This window comes from Lichenostomus cassidix, chromosome 2 (genome assembly GCF_008360975.1).
Source record: "Lichenostomus cassidix isolate B80296 chromosome 2, HeHo_3.0, whole genome shotgun sequence".
NCBI classification, from domain to species: Eukaryota; Metazoa; Chordata; class Aves; order Passeriformes; family Meliphagidae; genus Lichenostomus; species Lichenostomus cassidix.
This window is the reverse complement of record NC_139482.1, coordinates 92,683,672-92,709,481: the sequence shown is the minus strand read 5'-3', so window position 1 is coordinate 92,709,481 and position 25,810 is coordinate 92,683,672. Positions and strand designations below refer to the sequence as shown.

General features: G+C 37.2%; 2 protein-coding genes across 9 annotated transcripts in view; one reads left to right on the top strand and one right to left on the bottom strand.

Annotated features, from left to right (window-relative positions):
- The window catches only part of ZNF236 (zinc finger protein 236), a 71,709-nt gene extending 67,633 nt beyond the window's left edge, over positions 1-4,076 (top strand). For all 4 annotated transcript variants that reach the window (XM_085052409.1, XM_085052410.1, XM_085052408.1 and 1 more), the window contains 2 exons: positions 1,746-1,922; positions 2,353-4,076. In XM_085052409.1, coding sequence (XP_084908535.1) covers positions 1,746-1,922; positions 2,353-2,480 — 305 coding nt within the window. In that variant the 3' untranslated portion in view covers positions 2,481-4,076. The remainder of the gene's footprint in view (positions 1-1,745; positions 1,923-2,352) is intronic.
- Positions 4,077-5,623: 1,547 nt separating this feature from the next.
- The window catches only part of MBP (myelin basic protein), a 112,794-nt gene continuing 92,607 nt past the window's right edge, over positions 5,624-25,810 (bottom strand). For 2 of the 5 annotated variants that reach the window (XM_085052414.1, XM_085052413.1), the window contains exons 4-10: positions 24,234-24,664; positions 17,947-17,985; positions 12,062-12,169; positions 11,556-11,591; positions 10,956-10,988; positions 9,872-9,994; positions 5,624-7,360 (exon numbers count right to left, since the gene is read on the bottom strand). In XM_085052414.1, the coding sequence (XP_084908540.1) occupies positions 7,304-7,360; positions 9,872-9,994; positions 10,956-10,988; positions 11,556-11,591; positions 12,062-12,169; positions 17,947-17,985; positions 24,234-24,664 (827 nt within the window). In that variant the 3' untranslated portion in view covers positions 5,624-7,303. The remainder of the gene's footprint in view (positions 7,361-9,871; positions 9,995-10,955; positions 10,989-11,555; positions 11,592-12,061; positions 12,170-17,946; positions 17,986-24,233; positions 24,665-25,810) is intronic. The other 3 variants (XM_085052415.1, XM_085052416.1, XM_085052417.1) reach the window with 3 other exon arrangements.

The window sequence follows — 25,810 nt, the reverse complement described above, 5'->3', positions numbered from 1 at the left end:
GTTGCCATTTTCTGTGCTTAGTGTCATGCCGCTGGCCCATTTTAATAGGCAGTAACAGAGCAGTTCAGGAAGGCTGAGAACAGAGCAGAGTCCGTTTATTAATCTGTTTCTCATAAATCTTCATCATCATAGGAGAAGTTATTTTTTGTTTTGGAATGACTTGTCGTTCACTCCATAAATTCTTAGATATTTTTGGGTTTCTTGTACTAGGGTGCTCGTGTGCTAGGAATGACCAGAAACTCTAACAGACCTTGCTAAATGTACATTTATTTTTGTGTTTCAACAACACCAAGCAACAGTAGGTCAATCCATATTATAGTAATTCTTTTGGAAGAGAATGTTCTTTTAGATATCACTTAGGACCAAAAGAGTGAAAATATGCTGCACAGAAGTTTTTAGATGGATGCATTTACATAAACTGTGATAGGAAGAGTTACTCTAAATCTAAACTGACTTGCTTTCATAAAGGTACCATCCTTGTCTGTGAGAAAGCATTTGTGATTTCTGTGTTGATTAAACATTTTTAGCCATTTCTAATGGGTAACATCTACTGAATCAATGGCCAGAAGGAAAACACTTTATTTCTCTGAATAGCTCTAAATGTCTTGTCATTTAAGATTTATTAGTGAAGAGTGGTTTGCTGAAATATTGTTGAATCTAGAGGCAAGCACTTGCTTCCAGTTCTACCAAAATCTGTGTAGTAATCCATTACACAACACCAAAAAGGCTGTTCACCTTCACCGAATTAAAAACATAGAATCAAAACTGTTTGAGGAAACTGAGATTTCTCTTCATACTAGTGACATAGTTGCTAACAAAAACAGAAAGAAAATGTCTGCGCTTTAAAGGACCTTCTGTTGATTGTCTGAGAAGCTGGATTTGGCATGCATGTGGGAACACTAAGGTACAGGTAATGAAGGGAGAGAGATACTGGTCCTTTAAGGAAGAAATTGGAAAAGTATTTTTACTCCTGCTTGTGCTTTACCGTGCTAACTAATAACAAGGTGTATCTCAGAAAGTGCTTTTAGAAGACCGTAATGAAATACAACGTCTCTCATGTTCATGTCAGAGGTTGTGGTGTTGAGTGTTTAAGCAAAAGTCTGGTTTTGCAAAGTAGGTACTTTAAAATTTTAAAATCTTTTAAAAGTTAATATGTTCTGGTGTTTATAGCTAGAAATCAGTACTATTCTGGCATAATTGGAACAATAAGCCTCTCTTGGTAAGATATGGAATTAGTAGTTGCTGTTGGCATAGGAGGCCGCAGGTCCCATGCTGAATTACCAGCACCCTTTTTTTTTTGTAACATATTTGACTTTTAGTTTCTTACAGACCTCAGCTTTGTTAATTGTAGAACATTACTTAATTAGCATTACTCTAAATGATGTCAAGAGGTGATGCTTTCCTTGAGTACAGAAAAGTCAAATTGGTAGACTGATTTTTTTGTACCTCTGTTAAATAACTTACTTAGATGATAAATTGGATAGAAAAGATACTATCAGTGATTTAGTACTTATGTAACTATTCTGACATTTAATTTTGTATTTTTGCTGACTATATGGAGCCACAGCGCCATATTGGAGCAAGTCTCAAGGAGAAAGTCTCCTTGGAAAACTTTGGAGAAAGTCTCAAGGAAAATGATCATGTCTACTTCATTACTAGATCATCTTGATAATTTTTACTGAATTTGATCTGCATTTTAATGTTGAAATGAAAAATTGTTAAGTATGTTTTTCTTTTTCATAAAGGGGAACGGCCATTCCAGTGTACCCTGTGTGAAAAGGCATTTAACCAGAAGAGTGCTCTTAAAGTCCACATGAAAAGGCACACAGGAGAGAGACCTTATAAATGTGATTACTGTGCAATGGGATTTACACAGAAAAGCAATATGAAACTGCATATGAAACGGGCTCATGGTTACACTGGTATGTAGCATTGTGGTTGTACTCCTGAGTGCAGCAATCCCTATGTTTTGTTAGGACACCACAAAGCACTTCCCTTAAGTTATTGAGAAATTAAGCACTAATAGCCAAAGACCACAGTTGATGAGCTAATAATTTCACATGCAACCCAAAAATTAAGTTGAAACAGCAATTTGTGGCTGTTTATGTTTCCTTGTTTTTTATGTGAAACTCTGTGTCCAGAAATAGAGTTCAAAAATTATTCCAGGAAAACAGTGTATTGTATTAGATTTTTTAAAAAAATTTTCCAACACCTAATCAATTTGCAGTATCTGAAGTAGTTGTGTAATACCATTCCCATCATGATTTCTTTATTCTCAAATGCTATATTTGCCTTTTTCTTGCACTGTACGTCAAATCATACTCTCTTGCTGTTCCTCTTGTGCCTTGGTAGGTCCTGTACAAGAGCCTGCGAGTCACCAAGAACAAGAAGGGGAAGACATTAGTCGTGCTCTGAATTTAGAAGAAGTGGTACAAGAATCTTCAAATGAATGGCAAAGTATAGGCAATGTTTTTCGATGACACCTTAAAATTTGAAAGTTAAAAATGTTTCTGGGACTCGAACTTTCCAGTTAAAGCTTCAAGCATTGAAGATACTAACAACAGAATAATATATTATAGCTTTTTTAATTATTTACAAAAATTACCTAAAAGATGAATTCTTTTTTTTAAGCTTGTAGAAGAATATTGGGAAAACATCGTTTAATCTGTGCTAAGTTGTCTGTGAATCAGTGAACTCAGGTAATAATGTATACAGTTTCATCTTTGAATTCACAGCCAGTATGTCTATTTAAAAATAAACTGGAACTTTATATCAGAATAGAATGAATTCCACTTTTAATGGAGATGAAGAATAACTTCACAGGAAAATCATGAAACTATTGGTCAACTCTTTTTTTTATGTTTAAAGAAATAATTGAGATTGGAAACAAAGTGTTGCAGTTGATGCATGCAGTATGAAATAGTGGAGTTCTGCCTTTTTTTTTCTTACAAGGCACAAGAAAATGCTGTATTTCTTTTGAAAGCTTTCTTTTTTAGTGCATTTTGAGAATTTGTTGAAAAAAAATAAAATACTGCCAGTTCATGGCTTTTCTTGAGTTAAACTCTTGAGAGGGAGCATGTTCATTTCTATTCCAGCCACAGAGGCAGATAGATGTTCGTTTTTACAGTAAAAGTTTGAGGTTTTGGACTTGGCAATAATTACTTTAAAAGAACCCTAATGAGAAAGGGTTCCAGTGAAAGCCTCTGTTTGCTGTACTGCATCAGCAGGTACAGTATCTGTGGAAAACACAGCCATATACTAAATCTGTGAAATAAATAAGTACAATTTTGTGTTAGCAGTGAGAGTTAGATGCACTCTAGGTCACCTCTATTATACAATGTTCCCCAGTGCTGTAAACAGTTATCATTTTGAATCTGTAAATTCCTTGTAATTTTCTTTGTGGATTTTGGAAATATGTTACATTTATTTGTTGTTTAAGTCATTGTTTCAGCAAAACTACCTAGCTGGCTGAGTATTGCTTTCAAAGGTGCCACTTGTTAAGTATATTCATAGCAAAGAAACACTGGAGTGAAAACATAGTTGTCTTTTAGACATTCCAAAGACAGAAGCGGTTTTCTTATTTTTGCCTTGTTCTTTTGAATCTTATGTATATGTTGCATATATATAGATATATATATGTGTGCTTATATATGTATATATATATATTTAAAGTTTATGAGCCTCTGTGTGGCTGATCAGTATATTTTGTAAATACTAATCCCACTTGCAAGAAGTTCATCTGTTCGGTTGCCACAAGTACTTCTAGATCAGTGGTGGATATGTTGTACTATAATACAGACCTGGACTTTAATTTACTTTCTGAAAGATAATTGTTCTCAGATCCAAAAAGCCCTTTTCTGTAAATATTGTCTATACTCTGTCTATGATGCAAACTAGTTATTTCAGATTGCTAATGCAAGAAATCGCTGTTGGTTTTGATAGGGCATCTCTTAATTCTTTTGTTAACTGTTCAGCATATGTATATAAGTAATATAGTTGTTGACATGAAAATAACACTTTTGTTATGTGGAATATTTAATTCAAAAACATGCTAAATAATATTACTTTTTTCCAAATTCTGTTTTGTGTATTTTTTAAGCATATCATTCTGGATTCTAGGAGATTGGAAAAACACTGTTTATGAGAAGTGCGTGTCTGAATATTAGGTATAAAGAATAAAGTCCTTCCAGCAGTGCCTTCCCTTCCAGGCAGCCTGTGAGTGTTTCAGCTGTTTAAGAAAGACATTATATTTTACAGTTGTCTAGCCTCATGGCATAGCACCCTGTTTATCTGTAATAATATAGCAAAATGTGCTCTGTAAATGCACAGAGGGCTTGGAACTAGGCAATCCTTAAGGTCCCTTCCAACCCCAACCATTCAGTGATTCTGTGATACTTGGTAAGCACAACCTAAAAGCTGATCTCATGAGTAAAGTGATGCCATTTTTAAATGGTCACTTCTCAAAGTGTTATGCCTTGGTTAGAGGCAGTGAGTCTGTGTAGCAAGTCTTGGAAGTGTTAAATAAACAGCAGGAATTATGGAATCAGCTGATATCTTAACATTGTATTTGATTTGATTCCCTGCATCCTCTTCCCCTGTGAACTTCAAGTATCCTGACATTTTTATAGCCTTGGTAAGATTGAGTTGCAGCTTTTCAAAGTAGTGTATGTGTTGATGTTCAGTACAAATACCAACAAGGTAAACAATAATGTTGCTATTTTCAAAAGCAGTGTTGAAGTAGATGCATTATTTAAGGAAGCAGAAGAGCTCTTGTTCTGAGGAGTGCTTGAAGAGTCACGTTGTGTAGTGGGTAAGTGAACAGTGCTTAGGAGAGCCTCTGTTCTTTCTGGTGTGAAGCAGCTTGTGCTAGCCTTGGGCTTTTGGCTTGTGTCTGCTCACAATATCTTTTGATTTATGTCCATTCCTTCTGTATAATTAATTACCTACTCCTAGTATTGGTTGTGCATTCCTGTTTCAGGAAAAATCCTTTGCTTACAAATCAAATAGCCATTTAAACTGCTGATTTTCAGCAAAGCTACTAGTGAGGAACTAAAAGAATAAATTTCAGACTAAGTCTTAATCTCTTCTGTGTTGGTAAAATAATGTTTTCAAGTACTGTATCTATTCTTCTCAAGGAAGTAAATCCAAAAAAGCCGCTTCCTCCTTCTGGGAAAGATGACTGAGGGGGAAGAAGAGTGATGAAGACAAGGAAGTTTTGGATAAATTCTGTCGCTCTACAGTACGGTATTTAGAAAGATGTATTTCTCTGGTATTTTACCTTAAATATTCTTCCATATTTTTGAGGGCTATCTGCACCACACTTGTTCATGAGGGAGGCAGGTTTTCATTGGCTGTTCACACACATTTTATGTCTTGCAATATCCCTCTGGCCTGTAGCTGTCACTCTGTAGACATGGCATTCCATAATTCTTGTGTCCTGTAGTCAACCTTCTGGGCCGTGCTAAGTCACCAGCAATGTCAGTAGAAGTGTGTGCAGGGTCCCAAATTGTCATTTTCTGGTATCTGAACATTATTCATAAACTGTGTGTGTGTAGGAAATAAACCAAGCAGACCTAAATATATATATCTCCTTTTCCTTTGTAAAAAACAAAACTAGCCCAAGTTTCATTTCAAGTTGATTACTTTATTTCAATAATGACTATTTTTAAAAGCTGTGTTCCTATAAGAACAACATGTGTTCAAATTAAATCAACTATTACGTTGCAGAGTATACATCTGAATGAAGCTACAATAGAAAAATACACATAGCAACCAACGAAGGTAATAGATGTAATATGTGTTTGTATGCTTAATAATTTTGGCAGTTTTGTTTTCTTTAGTCTCTATGTATTTTCTATCATCTCATCTTCCACTGCTTCATATTAATGGACACTGATTTAAACCTACAATAGATTTAGATGTGAAATACAATTAACATATATATTTATAGATAACTTTTACTGGACACTTACTAGGAATGCACTTTCAACCTAGGAAGCACTAATTGTAATCTACAGTGCATAGGCTAAAACTAAAAAAATAAAATAATTAATTGGACACTTAGATGACAGTTTGAAGAAATGGTAAATTTAAGTAATAAAACAGTGCAATTCAGAAGAGCCTTTTATTTCCCTAAGTGTGGTTGGAAATATCATCTCCACACATTCATTTTAGTAATTTGTGAACAATTAATATCTAAATCTAACAGAGCTATCATTTATTTCTATGAGGCAACTACAACACAACAGTTAAATGTTCACAGTAGTTTACTATGAGTTTGCTTTGGTACACTGCTGCAATACCAAGAGAAAGATTTGAAATTCTGATGTGAGATGTGCAGGACTATCTGAGATACCAGTACTGAAGGGCTTTCTTTCAGAAATTAGACTATTTTGTTTATATACTTACTTACTTACTTACTTACTTATTGTACTGCAAAGTTAATGCTGTTGCAGCAGAGTTTATGTGAAGCACCAGTGACGTCCAGTGGTCACTTGTGTAGTCTTAGATGTTTCTCTGGGAATATCCCTTGTTTTGTAACATTAGTCTAACTCAAATTTGAAATCCTCTTTCTCTCCCTCATCTACTCTTTATTCTAATGGTTTGGATGCAATGAGCAATTCATGGTACAGAAAGAATTTCCTTATTGCTCTTGCTCCACATCATATTGATTCTACAACATCTGCCCCTTCCCACACTTCACATACCTTGAACTCCCAATGTTTGATAAACCTTTCCATGACTGCCTAATCCTGTTATGAAAATAAATTATTCTGTGAGTGAGAGAAGGAAGATTAAAACAAAACAAAAAAACAAAACCAAAATGAAAATTTGGATAAACAGTCCTTACAACTTCTGCACATGTTGGGGTTTTTTTAACAGCAGTGTCTCAAAAATTCATTAACAGCAGTGCTCAGTATTCAAGACATTATAGCTCTTTATTTGTAATTCTGATGTTCACTAAAATGAAACCAGAAGAGTTGAGCTTAAATTAGGTGCTTGGGAGAAATAAAGGAGTCCAGCATACAGTTAGGGCATCCTGAAGAAGAAGGGGTAAAGTCAGAGATATTGTTACTTCACATAAAATAAGGAAAACATCTAGTAAAGCTACTTTTTGTGTTCCTTTCATTCAACTGTTGCTCAGGGATTGCCAATAGAATTTTTTCTATCTACTGCATGCAGAACCTAATTGGCACTAAGTAATGGATTGCATCTATCTAGGTAATTGTGGCAGCTGTTATTAATTTTAAGGCAGTTATATTATGAAGCAGAGTACATGATCCTTGGATGGCATCTTGGAGCTTCAGCGCCTAGCAATGGGTGAACCAGACCGCGATCCAGGTCGGGACCCAGAGCCTCCCTGTGGAGGGAAGAACAGCGTTGGATTAATTAGAAATTAATATGTATTTGGGGCTGTGCATTGAAAAACATCAGTCTGTAGTAAGTATGACAAAATTTTAAATACTTTCTAATGAAAATGGCCTGCAGTTGCCTCTTGTATATTAGTAAAAATTACAGGTGTTTTCACTTCAAAAAGATGATTGATTTTCGTATATTTTCACATAAGATTAATTTACTCTCATTAAGTCTTCCACACAGGACTAGATAGTCTCTCATTAATTACTTTTAAGTGCATATTCTTATTCATGCCTTCCTAACATAAACTACTTATTTCCTTGGACATAATGAAAAATTTCATTTTTATGAACCCTGTATCATGTGTATACTTCAAAAAACAAACAACAAAACAAAATCTGCAAACCTTGCGTATGAGATGTAATAGTCTCACATCTGAAAGAACTGAAGTTTAATAGTTTCATTCTGCAGTAAATTCTCAGTGTTATATCAACATGAGACTTGTATGGAAAGCTCAGATGCAAATACAGGAGAAAACTAAGAAAAGATGAAAGGGCTGAAGCCTGCCCTATTCTTAGAAATAATAAGAAAGCATCAAACTAGGAGGAAAAAATTACGACAATTCATAAATCTGCACTTGAGAAAAGAAGCGGTTGTATAGCAAAGATGATCCAAGCTGAAATTTTGACATTTTATTTTTTGGAATTTAAGATTAGGGTAACTTAGTATTGTCCCTTAGCTTTAGCAACTCTTCTGTAGGCAAATCTTGAAAAATGCACGTATGACCAAAATTGTGAGGTGGTGTGGTAATTTTTACTGTAATCAGGTGATGACTGAACTGTTTACTTAAAGAAAAAAGCTCGTGTGTGTATTTTGAGACTGTTTTCTTTGTTTATATTCTTCTGATCTTTCATTGCTGCTTCCTTAGTTTTACAGAACTGTTTCAAGGAAAATTCGGTCTAATTCTTTTGGTAATTGGCTTTTATTCTTTCAGAGATATCTTAAAAAATTGATAACTTTTTTATTTTACAAGACTGTAGAACTATCTAAAGAAATAGTAATTAATGCCTCCTGCTGAAAACAAGGGGTCTAAATCAAATGGGCCTAAATAAAACTCATACCAAAGTTCCATAAATTATAATGGCTGGGAGGAGGCTATCTAAAAAGTAGAACTGGTGTATGTATATCTCTAATATATATATATATGTTTATATAAATATAATTTAAAATAGCTGTGATGATTATGCAAAAAAGAGAATGTTCAGTTTCATGAGACATCATTAATGTGTATTTTCAGGCATTAAAATGATGAAATTTTACAAATTATGTCAGTATATAGCTATGGAATAGTTGATGTATCTGAACCACACTAAAAACTACCAAGTGCACAATGTGAAAATAAGACTTTTAAAATGTGTTTTGTTTTTACCTGGGCCTCTGAAGAGATCATTCACTTTCTTAAATTGCAACATTAGAATTCCTACTATTTCTTTGAATTTTTTTGCTGTCACTTGGTGCTGCATATATTTGGAAAACGACTCTACAATGGGAGATATAAAGCCTAAACTGTGTAAGAGACAAAAATGTGGTTTTTTCCTACAGGTGAAGACACTGTTACATCTCCTGCTGCAGAGAGGAATAGTAAGAGTCTGAAATTATCGGCTCTGCTAAGGATCTGACGTTCTGACTTGAAGTTAAGATGATTCCTGATTGCATCTTCATGTGCAAATAGTGCACTGGGTGATTTGTTACAAGTGAATTCACTGCCTCTGAGGGAAAATACAGTCTTATTAAAGCATCTGCCAGTGGATATAGTGTGCTTTTCATGTGTCTGTTTCCTGACATAGAATATGAAAAATCCACACAACTGATCTTTTTTCCTGGTCTGTTTTCATTTATTGACTGTGTTGCTGTGCTGGGCCTTGAAATGGGGAATTGAACCAGACTAAAGATATCCTGACCAAATGTTTATTTTTAATATGACAGTTTTCTAATTTGCCCCACTTTGTGGTGTCATAACTTGCAATACTGACGCAGGTAGGAGTTCTCCCACCTGGTGTGGGAGCAAGCAGGGACTGCTGGAGTGATTACTGCATGCAAATATGTGTCCAGCTCTGCACTGTACTACCCTTCTGCAGTTTATCAGCTCATGGTCATTTTCACTATCCTAATTAATTTAGCAGCAACAGCCTGTGTCATCTCATTTGTCTTCTGTATTACAGATTATTTTTGCATTCAATAACAACACTGATCCTGGTGCAGGTCTTTGTTGGGCATTGTGGACTTACCTTCTTTCCTGATTGCTACTAACTGTGTATTTTTACCTTTGTTTTCTATCATGTAAGTAGCCCCTAAGCCATGAAATAACCTCCTGGTTTATCCATGCAAATCTAGTTCTGTCATAAGCTTTAAGGAAATGTGGTTGTTTCAAACAGGTAAGTTCTGGAGAGGTTTGGCTTCTCTTTTTCTCAGTTTAATTTTTTTTGTACTTAGAGTAAGTTCTATTGTACTTTACCAGTTTAAAGATTCTGGAAAGAGTGCCCTGGCCCTCATGATAGGATCCCTTGTGTCCCTTGTGAGCAGATTTATGCTCATAGAATTTTCCACTTCCATATCCTGGCTTGTGTCCTTCACCACCCTGCAAAGAAAGATTTTCATGTGTATTGCAAATTATGACATTCAAATTATCATATGCATCTTCTAACTGAAATGTAATGCTCAAATGAGGAATTTGGAGGTTGTTGGTATAAAACAATATTTTATGTAACAAACAAGAATGAAGAAAAATGTTAGGAAATTATCTGAATAGACTTAAATATGAGGGAAGCATCAATCTGTAAAAAATGAATTGATATTCAGAAATTAAATACTCAGAAGGTTAACCTGTGTGACAAAACTTAAAATGTTTTAATTTCACAAGTTCTGAAATGTCAAACATATCAGCTAATATGTGGTGTTCTGATCGTGAAAGAAATGCTTAATGGCTTGAAGGCTTTGATATTTTGTCTTAAAATGCCAGTAATTTACATGCTATCTCATATAAAATCAAACCTGTGGTAGAGAAATAGAATTTAATTAGTTGTGAGAGAACTGTGGGAAGAACTTGTCTAGGAATTGCTTAGGCAAATCACTTCTAACTGACAGGAAAGGTGGGACAAAATAATGAGGTCGTGACAGCATTGGTTTTGCAGACCTTACTGTGTAAAAGCAGTTGGAAAAGTGGAGAAAGCACCTATGTCATCCCAGCCCTCCCTCCTGTTTTTGTCCATCCCAGGAGAAGAAAAACGCAGCAGATGAGTCTTCCAGGAGCCTTTAAGGGAAGAGAGCTTTGCCATGCAGAGGATTTTGCTCCCTTCGTGCTGAAGCAAAAGAAATTATTGCTGCAGGGGCTGTCAAATTGCAGGATAAAAGCAAGCAACACAATTACCATCTGAAAGTGCTGTGAAAGGAGGGAGGAAAGTGGAACAGGAAAAGCAAAATAGCAAAATTGAGACAAAGCAAAATTATCATGTTGCTGTAGCAGCTTGAGGCAATGGAGCAAGATATGCTTTGGCCTGGTAAATAGAAGGGCTGTTACCAAAAGCACATTCATCACCTACCCAGCTAAATCTGGTGAGGGATAATCCTCTTCCCTGTACATGGAAGAAATAGAAACAATAACATGTTGATTACTTTGGAACACAGCATCTGGGTCTGCCATACACAGAAGAAGATGAAAAGACAACCAGGATTATGAAATAATGGCCAGGTAATGAGGCAGGCAGGCGTGAAAACAGTCTGTACAGTCATTTCATGAAGCAAAAAAAGGCAAAATCGTTTACTGTAATTACTAGAACTGACTTCACTAGCCATGGTTTGTCAGTATTGTGTACTCCAACAGCCAGCTGAGTTGAGCAAATGGAAGGACAGCTCCTGGTTGGTGAGGCTTGTTTGAAAGCATTACCTATTGTTAGTTCATTACATAAAGCAATTGCAGCATAAGTTGAATATAAAAATCCCTGCAAGTGTTTTCAATTAGTCATGCACAGAGTCAGGAATTGCGTGAGGAAGAGAACCATGGCTTCCATGTCTTAGGCTCTTGCTTTAAATTGTTCCCAGTGATACCTGTGGACTTAGTCCCATTAGAGACAATGAATCAGGCTCCAGTTGAATTAGTGTGAATTAGTCCCTAAATGGCTTGAACCCCTGAAGCTGCTTACCTTTGCTTGCATTGGGGGAGGTGTACGGGGTGAGACCTAAAGACCAACACAAAAGAGTTGTCAAATGAAGGCAAAAATAAATGTCAGAAATCATCAGGTCTTTTGTACATTATCCATGAGCTAAAAATGGTAATTGCACTGAGAAGCTCCTCTACTGTCTTAGGCTTTACCTGGAACACACTGGATCTATGTCTTGAAACAGTAATAATTCCTAAATACTGCCAGTGTTGAAGACACAAGGACAAAACCTGTATATGGTGAAGCTGTATAACTGACATGGTTAGCATTTGACTATGCTAATGGAGGTTCACATGCTTTTTTCATAGCATTTCAGTATTGTCTTCTAGGTAAAAATTATTTTTGTATTTTAATGACATAATGACCTTAAGGGCACAGTACAATCTGAGGCTCAAAATAAAAGGTAATGACTGGGGAGTGTTTGGGTACTGGTGCATTCTAAAGAAAATATTTCATTTTGGTGCATAACAAGAGGAGGGGAGACTTACAATGTTCTTGAAGAAGTGGACTACAGGGTTGTCATCAACAGGCCGGCCATGCTGAGATCTCGGGGGAATGGACCCGACATGGTGGCTGACCCTGGCTGCATGTATGTCCTGAAAAGCAGAACAGGCGTGTTGCCGAGTCAGCTGGGAAGGACAGCTTATCAGCCATGGGATGAAGAGTCATTTTCACCAGGAGTGAATAGAGGAGAAAAATGGCTTGGAAATCTACAGAGATTGCCCCCTACAGCTGTCAGTGCTGTGAAATGGCAAATACAGGGTATGTATATGCACAGATGTGCATATAAATAGATGCACGTGTCTTAATATTACAGCCTAGTGTGGAATTAAACCTCTTGTTGGAAAGTTCAGGTAACAGAAACCCTGTCATTTTCCTCAAATAGGAAATTTTTCTTAAGTAGGACTGTAATTTTAGAAGTTAAACCAAAATGGAAAAACGGTTGTGTTGGATCATTCTGTATGGGACAACAGGAATAGATCGTGTATCATTTTTAGTTCCCAAAGAATACGTAACACCCATGAGCTGCAACAGCAATGGTTTTTTTTAGAATGAGGGAATCAAGTGAGGCTGACAATTTCTATTTTCATTAGGGCTTCCTATTTTCAGTAGGGCTTCTTGAGCAGTAGTCCAAATGAAGCCAGATATATTGTTTATGAGATTGATTTTTGTTGGGAAAAAAAACGGTGCAGAGAAGGTCAGCTGTTTTTTATCAGGGTTGGTTTTTTTAAATGCTGATGATATGCGGACACTTACTGTTTTAAAAGCAGGAAAATCTGAATTTTATTGGATGTGTGAAATCTCCATAGTGTCAGGCAGTCAGTCCTGCTTACGTTTCTGCAGCAGTTTCTACTTGGTTGCTAGTTCCGGTGTTGCCAAAATATCCTCTGCTGCCATGATTGGGAAGACAGCCAGTAGTGGTTAGAGCTTGTTACTTCAGCCATGTTTTTGGCTTGTTAATCTGCATTCAAATCACCCATTGCTTTGCCTTTGAAACTAGCTGACTGCCATATCTTTAGAATAAATAACATGATAAATATCATGGTGTTGCAGATCTGATCAGCTATGGATTGCCACAGGAATGGAGAGAAACTGGGCTAATAAGGTTTTAGATTTTAGATCAGGTTGAGTTTCTTGAATTTGGCATTTTGATCAATTATTAGGTGCTAATAACCTGGGTTGCTGGAAAAGTTATTGTGCTGTAAATACAAAGTTTCTTCTGCCTGCAGTGCCAAATGTCATCACACACTTTGATTGTCCCCTCTTTTAATGTGTATGAAGCGGTAGCAAATCTGAAGTAAATTTTAATGACTGTTCTGGGTGAGTTTCCTGGTGTTTAAAATAAAGTGCTTTCCATTCATATTGTCATCAGCAAACTTCATCTGTCTTCAGAACCTTTGGTATTATTCTTTATTTGTGACAGGTAATTTACATGTTTCTCTTCAATTCATTGTTGGAATTACTCTTTCACTTCTAGTATGTTCTTTCAATTTTTGGACTCCTAGGGGCAGAGAGCAAAATCCAGTGGTGTGTTTCAGAGACTGCTTATGTTTATCTAATAACTGGTATCTGTAGGTGTTAAGAGGTAAATTCTAATGGATTTTAAATGAAAAGAGAAAGTAAATCTGGTTTGTACTGGTACGATGCGCTACTGAGATGGTGTGATATGTGGATTTTTTTGAATGAACTCATTTAACAGTTATCATGTATTTCATTAATGCATTCACCATTTATCTTTAAATATGTTTTAGGTGCTTGGTTTTGAATAATATTCTTGTTAAAACCTAATAGGAATAGAGAACAGCAACCATGTTTTAGGAAGGGATGTAATTTACATCTTATTTCTTTGTGTTACTGGTCTCTATTGCCCAGGGGCTGTAGTGAGCTCTTCCCACACCTATTGTTAGGAGTTTCAGTCTTGAGAGCATTGCAAATAAAAGGTACCCTTGGCTTCCATATCTATGTATTTTGAAATGTATTTGCCAAGTATGAGACTGAATTCAGAGCCCTCAGGTATTGTTGGTGAAGCTTAAAATGGAGGTGCCTCTGTTCGTGCCCTTAAAGAAAGCTTAAACACAGAATAATTCTTCAGTAACTGAATGGGAGAGGAGAACAATCAGCTTTTCCTGTTCCCAGTTAGCATTAATGATATGTTTGACCTCAGTTAAGGATCTCAACTAAGTCAACTCTGCCATACATTCAAAAAAGCCAAAAAGAACCCTGAAGCTGAAAAATCTTAATAAAAAGATTTGTCAGTACTGGAAATTTAAGCTGTGACTGGGAGATCTGATGACAAAAACAGAGTTTGCAACTTAACTGTGAAATCAATAGCTTTAAGGATTAATAATCTTAAAAAGAATTCTCAAAAATATATGTATAATACCCATTACAGTTATCCTGTAATGGGGAGTGATTTTTTGGGAAACATTTTGTGGTTCGTTCTGGTGTTATGCAGGAAAGTGGCATTGTACTGTGTCACCTACCTTAGGTATGTTGGCCACTAAGACAAAAAGAAAATAAAGTAACTGTGAATGCAGTGCAAAGAAAACATGCAGGTATTTTAAGTCTCAACATTAGCTATGCACTGGCGTTGCATACCCTATGTTAGCCATGTACTTTCACATCAGACTAATTACATTTACTGGTACTACCTGTATTAATATCTCGAAAGAGCTGTTAATTAAAAAAATTTATATTGCCAGTATTCTAAGGATGTGTGCTCTATCTGGGGTTTTATGCAAGGTTATTACATTTCCAACTGACCTGAAGAAACCCAAGTGTGTGTTTGTGTGTGTGTGTGTGTATATACATACATACATATGTATTTAAATATATATATATAGATGCATGCTTTTCAGTGTTGTGCAACAACGGGCTCTGGGTATAAAATGTATAAAAACTGCAGTTAAGCAGTTACAGGCTTCTTTTTTAGTCATGAAATCCCATAAAATCCATCCCTGACTTTGCTTGCTATAAACATGGTATGTCAGGTCTTGCAACTGATATGCACTAGGGGGGACTTTAAATGCATATTATAATCTGTCTCTGAGGGCTCTCATCCTCACAAGAGGATTGCTTATAGATGAGGATTCCATATACATGTAAATAGCTCTAACTCCTAATCGCTCCGTCATACGAATTTGTGACAATAACAGTATTAAGATACTTCTGGAGTACTTGAATTTACAGCTTTTTACAGTTCCTTTCAGTGTCACTATTATGTGGTTTTGTTGATTTATTGGGAATGTGAGATGAAAATCCAAACTATATCCCATGTTGTTTCTGTACTGGCAAAATCCAAATTCATATGAAATATAGAAGTAGCTGATACAAAATGCAGTCAACTAAGGTAAAAATGAAAAACAATGGGCTTTTTCATGTGCTCAGTGGGTTTCGTGGTTTCCAATGGCTTTTCTTCACAAGGTACCTAATGAGTTGCTCTGCATGAGTTAAAGCTAACATACAAAATCAATGAATTTCAAATTCACATGGACATGAAAAGTACATTTAGATTGTCTTAGGAAACCAAACTGTTCCACAGCCTACAGGTTGTCTATAATGCTTAACCACCCCACTTAAGACATTTGCACCTGTAGTGGTAGACTAAAATTATCCTTTAAGCACACTAAGAACTCTGTGCTGGTTTGTGGGAAGAAAAAGCTGAAAGCTCAACAGGCAATTTATAAGCCACTTAGCTGGTTTTGTGTTAGTCCTTGCAATGGACTCTGAATCCAAACTCTAATGAAATTCCTACCCAGGTTCAAACTGAAGTAGTCAGTATAGGTTTCCAAACATGTATGCCAAACAGGAATTGAGATGTATCTTTTCAGTCAATTGAAATGTTTTGTTTGGTTTTTTTTTTATAACATGGAGCTCTATGATACAGTTTAATGAGAAATCTGACAGGAGTTTGAATATATAAATTGCTTCATCTTTGGATTTGGAGGGGCTTTGTCCATGGGGCTTTGTTTTCCTGGGCAAAGCTGACACTTCATCAGAGCCTTCCAGTGCTGCTACCCGGGCTCTTATGTGGGGATGTATTTTTCCATGCTTATTCTGGTAGTAATATAACTTCTGTGAGCATGCACTGCTAAACCAGAGCTGCGTTGTTGTGGTGTCGTTGGTTCCATCTTCGTTCATGCACAACCCAAGTACCAGTTTGCTCTTGGTGGTGGTGTTTGTCCCAGGCTGTTCACGACTTGCTGATCTGTTACCAAAAGCAATGGGAATGCTGAACATCTTCCCCACTTGCTGATCTGGTGAAGACATAGTTAATTACATGATTCAGCACGCTTTTTAATCACTTTAGAAAGGATAGGCCACACATCCTTGTAATGGTACTGTTCATTTTCACTAATGTGGAAGTTAAGACAGAAATTAAATTACTTGCTCAAAGGTATAGAGGAGAATTGGCAGGAAGAGGGATGTAGAGTACGGGAGATTCTGCCTTTTAGTGTTGTGCTGAGATCAATCTCTGTCTAGAAACAGGTGGTGAACAAAAGAGGAAGAGTTCTTAGCAGAACAACAGGAACACATGGCAGTAAAGACTAGAAATGAGTAGAAAGTAAGAAACACGAGGAAGAAGAAGGAAACAATGGAGAACACTCCCCATCAAGAGAGGTGCCAGTTGATCATCTGGAACTGCATTTCTCCATAATGCTGTTAGCCTTTAATGCCTTGATGATTAGGGTTCACAAATTAGCAGGTGAAGGAATTACTGGGGAAAAAAAAGTCAAATGGAAGCAGTTTTTCAGGAGAGTTCTATTTTATGATGGGACTCGAGTGAGAGACTGGTGCCATCATACCTTCTGGGTTTTTTCCCCATGTCCAGTTTATTCCATTGTGGTGACACTTGGTAAATGTTTTCAGAGGCAAAACCCAGTGCTTTAATTTGACTTTGCTTTTCTGAAGCATTTGTTCTGCCTACCATGAATAATTTTATTCAAATATTCTTCATGATAGATGTGCTTTTATCTGCTTGAACATAGTCTCTGATGCATACTCAGTATTGTTCTCACTGTTATTTTAAGTTGGTATCAATGACATAGATTAAACTTTGTTGAAATGATCCGTGATTTGGGTGGGGGCTTTCTCAGCTGAGTTTATAGTTTTGTTTTGGATTTTGTTTGAGAATTATCACTCCAGGAAAGAAAAAGACTTTGGCAAGTAGGTATTCTCCAACTAGTTTCTGCTACCAACAAACTTCACAGCCTTAAGGACTTAACTGTACATGGGCAAGGTATGGAAGGCATCCTGCATTAGTATTCACCATGATTAGTTTCTACTGATCGCCTGTTTATTTGGTGGAGATGTATCTGTTTGTTGGTACTGCTGCAGCAAAAGAATGTAATGTTGTGGGTATGACTATTGGTAGGAAAGCAGAAATTTATACAATTTTTAGAAGTCCTGTTCCCTATTATATTCATATAGTCATGGAGCTCATGCAATAAACAAGATGGGAATTATTTGGAAAACAAAGCTATAAATACCAAGTGTACACTATCACTTTACAGCTTCTGGCCACAAAAATGTTTTTGCAGCCTTGATTTGTGGAAATCTCAGATTGCACTCACCCACCCACCCACAAAATATTTTATCAGTCCTCATCTTTGAAAGGATTGGCCCAATTCTCTTTCTTTTCTGCCTTTAATAGGTAAGCAGGTGACAAGCTAAACTCTCCTACAGGTTGTTAAAAGCACTATTGCCATTATCAGCATAACTAGTGGAGAGAATGCAATAGCAGGGGAAGTTTACTATTATGAAATAATTAGACATGGCATGGTTAGTAGCATATTTCTTTGAAGCAAATACTGGGGGTAAAATTTCCAATAATATTGTTAGTATTAAGTGGGGAAGATGTACCACTCCAAACCTGATGCTTGTACAGTTTCCAAGGCACATTATGATGTATCTGAAATTGACAAGTAGATGCATCATAAGCAAAAGGTGAAAGAGAGCTAAGGCTCATCTTGGATCTGCAGCAGTAATTCTGTGTTTTACAAACATTTTTAAAATTGCTTTGTAATGAAACCAAATAACTTTAGAGTGTAATGAGTAACTGAATGCATCTAGCTGGAGACCATTGCAGAAACAAGGTGAGATATTTTGCATCAGTACAAAAGATAAAAGCCAGCAATTGTCACTAATGGTATGTGATCACAGAGGTACAAGGTCAGGAAAAAAAAACAAACAAATCACTTTTGCCCCAGTTTTCTATATGGCAGCATTTACCATTGTGTAATCTGAAAACAGCTGAAGTACAGTCATTTATTTTGGCATTTTAGGATGGAAAGTGCTAAGGATAATGCAGTTCTTCATTTTCAAGGAATATGATAGAAAAATTGTGATAGAAAAAACCCCAAAGAGCAGATTTTAATATAAAACAATTTCTCATTTATCAAACTAGTTCATCTGCAGAGAAGTAAATAGATTAAATTGTTCTCAGTGTTAGGCAGAGAAAAACCTCATGCTGAATTTTTAATAGATCTATTTGACCATCTGTATATAAGTTTTGGGGTCCCTGCCTGCCCCTTGCAATTCTTCAAACACACCCCCCCCCTCCGGTACACAGCATTAAAATTAAATCCAAACCTTATTCTCAGCTGAGCAGTGGTGCCATGCAGATGAACCAGAGAGGAATGGCTGAGAACAGCCAAGGCCAGTTCCCACCAAAAGACCCCAAAACTGCAATCACTGCCCCTCCAGTAGCTGTGCCATCAGTTTCAAGCTCCGGCAAAGGGCACTAGCAATCCTTGAACTTCACCAAATGCTCAAAAGAATCCTTGGAGCTCTTCTCCAGCTCCCACTTACACATACTACTATTATTATTATATCATACTAGTGGATAGAAGACTAGAAATAGTCAAGCACAGACTGAATTGAAAGATCCTGTTAGAAACTTAATGAAAGGGGAAAACCTTTTGCTATGGAGTGATTAGAAACAGATCATTCAAATTGTTCAGTTGATTAATTTGTATTTTTTCCTGAACATGTTACCAATACATTTCTGAATTTAAGAGGCACAAAAGGACCATATAGAAGACAGTAAAAGCAGTGAAGCACGCAGGCACTCTGCCCAGTCATGGTTTCCTCTTTAACTTGTAATACAAACCAGCAAGCCCCAAATATTTTGTCCTATTTCTGAACAAACCTTGCCATGCAGCTGCTGTCACGTGAGCACAGAGCATCACTAATACTTCGCCAAAATTTAGTGCTTGCACTTCTAAGTACCACTTATAGAGCATTTAGCCTAGTCCAATACCCAGATTCCTCTAGTAGCTTGTAATAATTGCTTCAAGCAGTAACTTCCTTGAAAATGCAAGTTCCAGTGCATTAAATAATGTGTTAATTATTAGGCATGGATAGCATGGATACAGTCATACGTGTGTTAAATGAAGATGTCAAAATCAATCCCATATAATGTTGGCTCCTAAGCCTTCCACTTCTCATGCTGTGTGTACTCACCAGTTGATACTTTCTTGTTTTGTACAGGTGACTACTTTTTAAACCAGGCAGATCTAAAGTGTTCTGAAGGTTTACCACTGCAAAACCTAAATGAGCTTCAGACTGGCAGTTCTGATACACTAATTTGTTTTTAGGTATTGATCACTCATTCCTACCTGCTACAAACAAGAATGGCCAGATTCAGTTTCCATTATCATTGAGAACATCAGATTCAAGAGCTTTGGTTATTCAAAAGCCTGTTCTTCCAGAAAATAACCTCTATTCCCTTCTGTCTAATGCACCGTTCTAAATGAATTTTGCAGAAGGACACACAGCCTCCTAGTGAACTAAACCCCATCATATACAAGTAATAGTTTGTTGCAACTTCTGTTAATGGATTAAAGCATTTAAAACAAATTAAATCATTAGTACACTGGTTTTTGTGATGTAAACAGTTTAATGAATACATAAAGGACATAAAAAGCAAAAAATTAAAATTATTGTTACAACCACCATAAACTCTAAAAAAATTTTTTACAAGCACACTGCTTGCACAGCAGGTTTTACAAAACAGTGTATCACAAGCAATACCACTCCCTGAAAAGTAAGACTTGGAAATTAAAATCACAGTAAGTATTTACTTAAATCACATGTATACTAGTCAAACTAGCACTGATTTAACTATTTTTCAAATTCTTCATGGTGCTGTAGTATACATTAAAGCTTCCAAAGGAAATGTGAATAGAGTTCAAGTGCAAAAAAAAGCAAAAATATTCTGATTAATTTATCCCTCCATGGCATTATTTGAAACTGTGGTTCCTAAAATTTTTGCCTGTGCATTGTTATCACAATAATTTTTGTAGCTCCCCACTCTAACAACTGCTTAGCTCAAGAGTGGGTTTGGAACTGCTGATTCGGAAATGCTGATCCCAAACCCTGGTTCTGCTCAAATTGAGAAGAACTTCAGCCCAATGCTGCTCCTGTCTTGCATCTGGCTGTAGGATGGGGAAGCCCCATCTCTAACTTCCATATTTCTTCCACCCAAACACAGAAATTGGGAAGGAAATAGAGGAGCAAGGCTTCATACAGACAACAGGAGAGTATTACAAGATTGCATACAAAACTGAAGCAAAATGTAAAAGAGGGATTGATTTTATCTTTTACTAAGTCTTGCCTCACCTATTGTTCACTGTCACTGACATATTTTGGTTTGTTGCATCTGTGTCTCAAGTATAGCTTAAAGTTTAGTACGTTAATGCAAAATGTTAAACCAGCACAAAAAAGTTCTTGTTTCACAATCCAGACTTTAGTAGGAAAAAAAATAAAATCAAGGACAAAAGAATTACAAAAGCACAAACAACTGCATCAAAGAAACAAAACAGCAGTCAGTACATACTGAAGTTGAATACAGGCTAGAATCTAGGAGGCACAAAGAACATTTGATCATTTTAACAAACTTGCTTAGACACTTTACAAATGCTTAGATACATATTATATAAAGATTAGAAAGGAAATAATTTATTGTTATGCTACTCTGTCTTGCATGCTTTTTAAAATGTCTGCACTACAGTTTCTTTCCGTCACCATTTAAAATTCTTTAACACAATTAAATTTGAGCTGTGCTCAACAAGGGTTTTGTGTCGAAAATTCTACCTTAATTTTTTTTTTTTTAAGTACAAAATTCAAGCTGGTTTTGATTGAGTTCCTGTATCCAAAATCTCGATGGGGCAAGGGTTGAGGGAACAATGACAAATGCGCTTGCTTCCCCTTAGAGGAGAAGGGGTATTTCTGTACATTCCAGTATTTCTATTTTTAACAACTCCCATGGAACTCCCATGCATTCTTAATTTAACTTCAGAATTGCAGGGCAAGGGAAAACCTGCTCCACATGAGAAAAGGAGGCCATGAAACAATCCCAGCATTGTTCCTACCCCACCTTTCTGCACACAACAGTGAATATTATTCATTAATGTACTTCTCAGCTATGGATGCAAGAAGAAAATGCCTCCACAAAGAATTTATAATGTGTTTTGCTTGAATGTCAGCCCTACATCTGTACAAAGAGCAAGTGTTGTCTTTGCATTCCAGTGCTTGCTGGTGTGGGTAGTTGAGATGCTCCCACTGGAGCATGGGCTGGCTGAAAAGGGAAGACTGCAAGAAAGGCAGCTGCAGAATTGCTTTGAAATGCTCCAAAATAAATAAAGAAAAAAATGCAAGCAAATAAACAGTGCAGTTCTAGGAACTTTTCCATTTCAAGCCTTTGAAACTCATCCTTTAAGGTGCTTTTAGTGGTATCTACCAAAGACCTGTTTACTTAGTGGACTCTGGAAAACTGCCAAGGGACTTCTTTCTATTTCGGCTCATTCATGAACACCACCATCACCTGTCAGTGATCCTCAACAAAATTCAGCAAATGGCAATAACGATTTAGGGTTTAAGCACAAATGAGCCATCTAGATTTCCTCTGTCTACACTTTTAGAAATAAATGACACCACAAGCCTCCCTTGACTCAAGAAACCAAAAGGCATTGCTTCAGAGGCTAAATAAATAATAGTTGGAATGACTGTGTCTGCCACTTGCCCAATACTTCTCACACTGAAGCCCTCCTACAAGAGAGCTTCCTAGGAATGTTTCCTAGGACATAGATCAATATTATCATTGTGTGGAAGAGTGCTAGAGATGCTTTGGCACTGGAAGTCTTAATGGGACTGATTTTTGCCAAAATAATTCAACTCTGTGTTTCCAGCTCAGATCTGCAAATCAGGATTCCGTAACACTGACCAGTTGTTCTTAAGGGGAAAAAAACCCCAAACAACTAATTCTGCTAGGTAAAAAAGGTCAGAATTGTCCACAATTCTATACTGTTTTGCAGACATTTAAGTTCTTCAAAATAGCAGTTTACTGAACAGCAGAGATAAAAGAGATGATCTCCTGTCCCCTCATACATAATTACATAGAAATCTATAGAGAATCATTGCAATCATGTTCACGCCAAAAGATAATATACAGAATTTGTACAGCGTGCAGACATTTTTTAGTCATTACTCCTAAAAACTAAGTTGATTGGTTTGATTTATTGCCAAGCAGGAATGCACATACCTCTGTATATTCTGTATGCAGAATCTAACTTTTTGGTATTGTTTCCTTGGTGTACAAAGAACATTTCATATACTATTTTCCCTCGAGTAACACAGTACATGAACAAAACAGCAAGAGTTGAGCTGGCCAACCAGGTTCCACAAAATAGCAGCTGGGAACAGTCCCTGTTATTTGCAGTACGAAAAAAGGTTTTCTTCATGCTCACAGCAACTGCTCATTGCATATATGAACATTACACACAGGAACATTACTACAGAAACAACTGCCTGCTTGCTAAATCTCTGTCAAGAGCATCACAGGCCCCAGTTTGTAAAGGTGAGAAATAAAAAGAACAAAACACCCAGCTTTATTAATACTGCCTACCAAGTGTGAGAAGCTTCTGGTTTTAAGCTTCTAGAGTATTTTTCATCCAGTGGTCTCTACATTACAACAACTCTTCAGGGAATGGCTATTATACATTGTGCTTCCAGGTGTGGAGCTGTGAAGGACACTGACAGCCACACAGCTGTGGCACCATCACAGATCAGTTTTACACCACAGGGCAGTACATGTCCTGTCCCAGTGCAGCACTGAGAGACACCACAGATCACAGGTTGGAACACTGAACAGACCTCAAAGGTTGTCAAAGGTTTTTCAAAATCTGGGCCCAGCCAGCAGCTATGAACACTGCTTTTTGCAACACAAAACCTAAGCAACTACAATAAATTCAACTAAAAGAAAGATTTTAGAGCCCCACAGCAGTTTCATTCAAACGCTTATGTAGTGTGTGGACACACAGACACAAGACTCCACTTATCGTTTACATGGCAAAGGGTACAGTGAAAATATCTTAAACTTTGACACTTGAATAATAGTGAACTAATATACCAGCTGCATAATTTATCAGAGGAGGCAGGTATCCTGGAAAAGGGAAGAATTCCATTAACAGCCTTTCATCAATACCTTGTTTTTGAATTCATAGTGAGGAAATGGCTCATTATACAATTTCTAATATGAAATGCTTGAAATAAATCTTAACTTTTTGCCAGAATAAAGCAGCTGGACTATTTTGTACACCTGGGATTCAGGATAATGTCTGTCAAGCCATCTCCCTGGCAATGCTGTCAACTGACCTTAAACATACTCTTGCACAAGCAGGCTGAGAATTTGACCACATCTCCTTTTCTAATATCTATTTCCAAGTTTGTCCCTCAGTTAGTGCCAAGATATGTAGAGATTGTCTTGCATTTAGTGCTCTCATCCAGCTCCCTTTTGCAACATTTAAGAACAATACACAAAAGCAGACTGAGGTTTCTCTAAATGGCACAGCATAAAAATGCATACAACACACCACATTAAATGCTCATAAAAATTCGTTTCAGTAATGTTTCTAGAGCCCCCTGGATTTCTAATACTCATTGTCACTACTCAGAGTAGCTCCTCTTGATTCCCAGATCTTTGCTTTTTTTGTTGTCTGTTTTCATTTTAAAGCCAAGCATTATATTACAAGTCCCATCCTGCTGGCTAGGTCAACTCTTGCATTAGAGCACCGAGACCCTTCTTTCACACCCACCCTTCCTCTTTATTTGTACTGCATTTTGCTGTAGCCTCGCAGTTCTCTACTCCTCCGAGCTCACCTTGCCCGAACCCCTCCGGGGAACGTGTCTTTCACCTCCAAAGAATCTGCCCAGCGAGTCAAGTAGCCCCGAGTCTCTGTGCCGAGGGGATCCATGTCTAGCATGGTCTATAGTGCTCGCAGAGGCCAGTTTGGATCCGTGCCGGAAAGAGGAGCGCTTTTGTGAAGCCATCAAATCCGAGTTCTCTGAAGCTGCTGCACTGTCCTCCTCGATGGTCTGTAGCTCGTCTGACTCCGAGGGCCGATCTTTGAAGGTGTTGTCTTCTCTTCCTGGGGCATCTCGGGAAAAGAGGCGGATCAAGTGGGGGCGACCAGTCCTGTCAGCTGGGTTGGCCTCGGTCCAGGCATTCTTTGGGTCTGCTGTGCCTTTGGAGTCTGTCACCGCTGGGCTCTTCGTGGAGCTCTCATTGTTCTGGTTCACATCTGCCTCTCCTGCAAACAACAAGGATGAGATATGAATACAGGCCTGTGAAAAACAGCCCTGGAACAATGCTGCTTTCTTTCCATTGCCTTGAGATGCTCATTTCATACAAAACCCGTAATATGTGCGGTTGTAATGAAACTATGTTCTCTACCAGCCTTAAAGAACATTAAGTTATCTTGGAACTGAAACCAGAATGATGTTCTCACATCAATTTGCAGTGGTTCTAGGTGGTTTTTTGGTGCATTTTGGTTTTGGGGTTTTTTAACACATTTATAAATAGATCAATAAATTACTTGAAGCATAACTGATACTAACTGTATTTACATGGAAGGCTTGTGGATGAGGAGGCTTTCAGTGAGTAACCAGAATTCCTGTACTTTCCCTTGAGCAACTCTAACTATGTCATCTTTCTCCAAAACAGGGGGGCAAAAGTAATTACAGTAGCATTGCAGATCTGTGCCCTTCACAAGTGCACGTTTCCTCCCCACGATGTCAGAGCTTTTGTCCTCATTTGGAATTCCTTACTGTAACTTCAATATGGATCAAACATAATGAGGGGAGGTTTTTTCTTTTCACCGCTATTTAAATTATCCTCACTTCAAAAAAGGCAGAGAACACTTAAACTGCAATTTCTCCTTTGCCTCCTGTGACAGTTTTTCTCCATGTATGATGATCCTGGCATTCTGGATACAATGTCCTGGCACTGATTCTGAAGGCCTAAAGCAAAACTGCCCATTTGCATTTAGTGCTTGTGAGAAGTGACAAAAACAGTTATCAGCAACTGACAAGCTCTTTTTCAGCCAAGAAAGGTGCTAAGGCAGACCCCTGTGGTGAGTGAAATAGCTACTGCCTTCTCCACAGTTGTGCTCTGATGCACCCAGTAAAATACCTAAGAAGTAACAGCTGCAGCACACTTAGCCCCTCACTTGTAGTAGCTCCTTCTATCAGTGACAAAAAACTTTATGGAGGTTTTTATGGTCTATACCATGATTTCTACTGTTCTAAAGGAAACTGCACCCACTGAGGAACATGACTTATGTCCAAGAACACCAAAAGAATATTAGTAGTTTATTGCTTGAGGGGCAATCTTCAGCACAGATACTTCCCACACATTCTCTCTGTGTCAGAAATGTCTTTTGGAGGTAAGGGGGCTC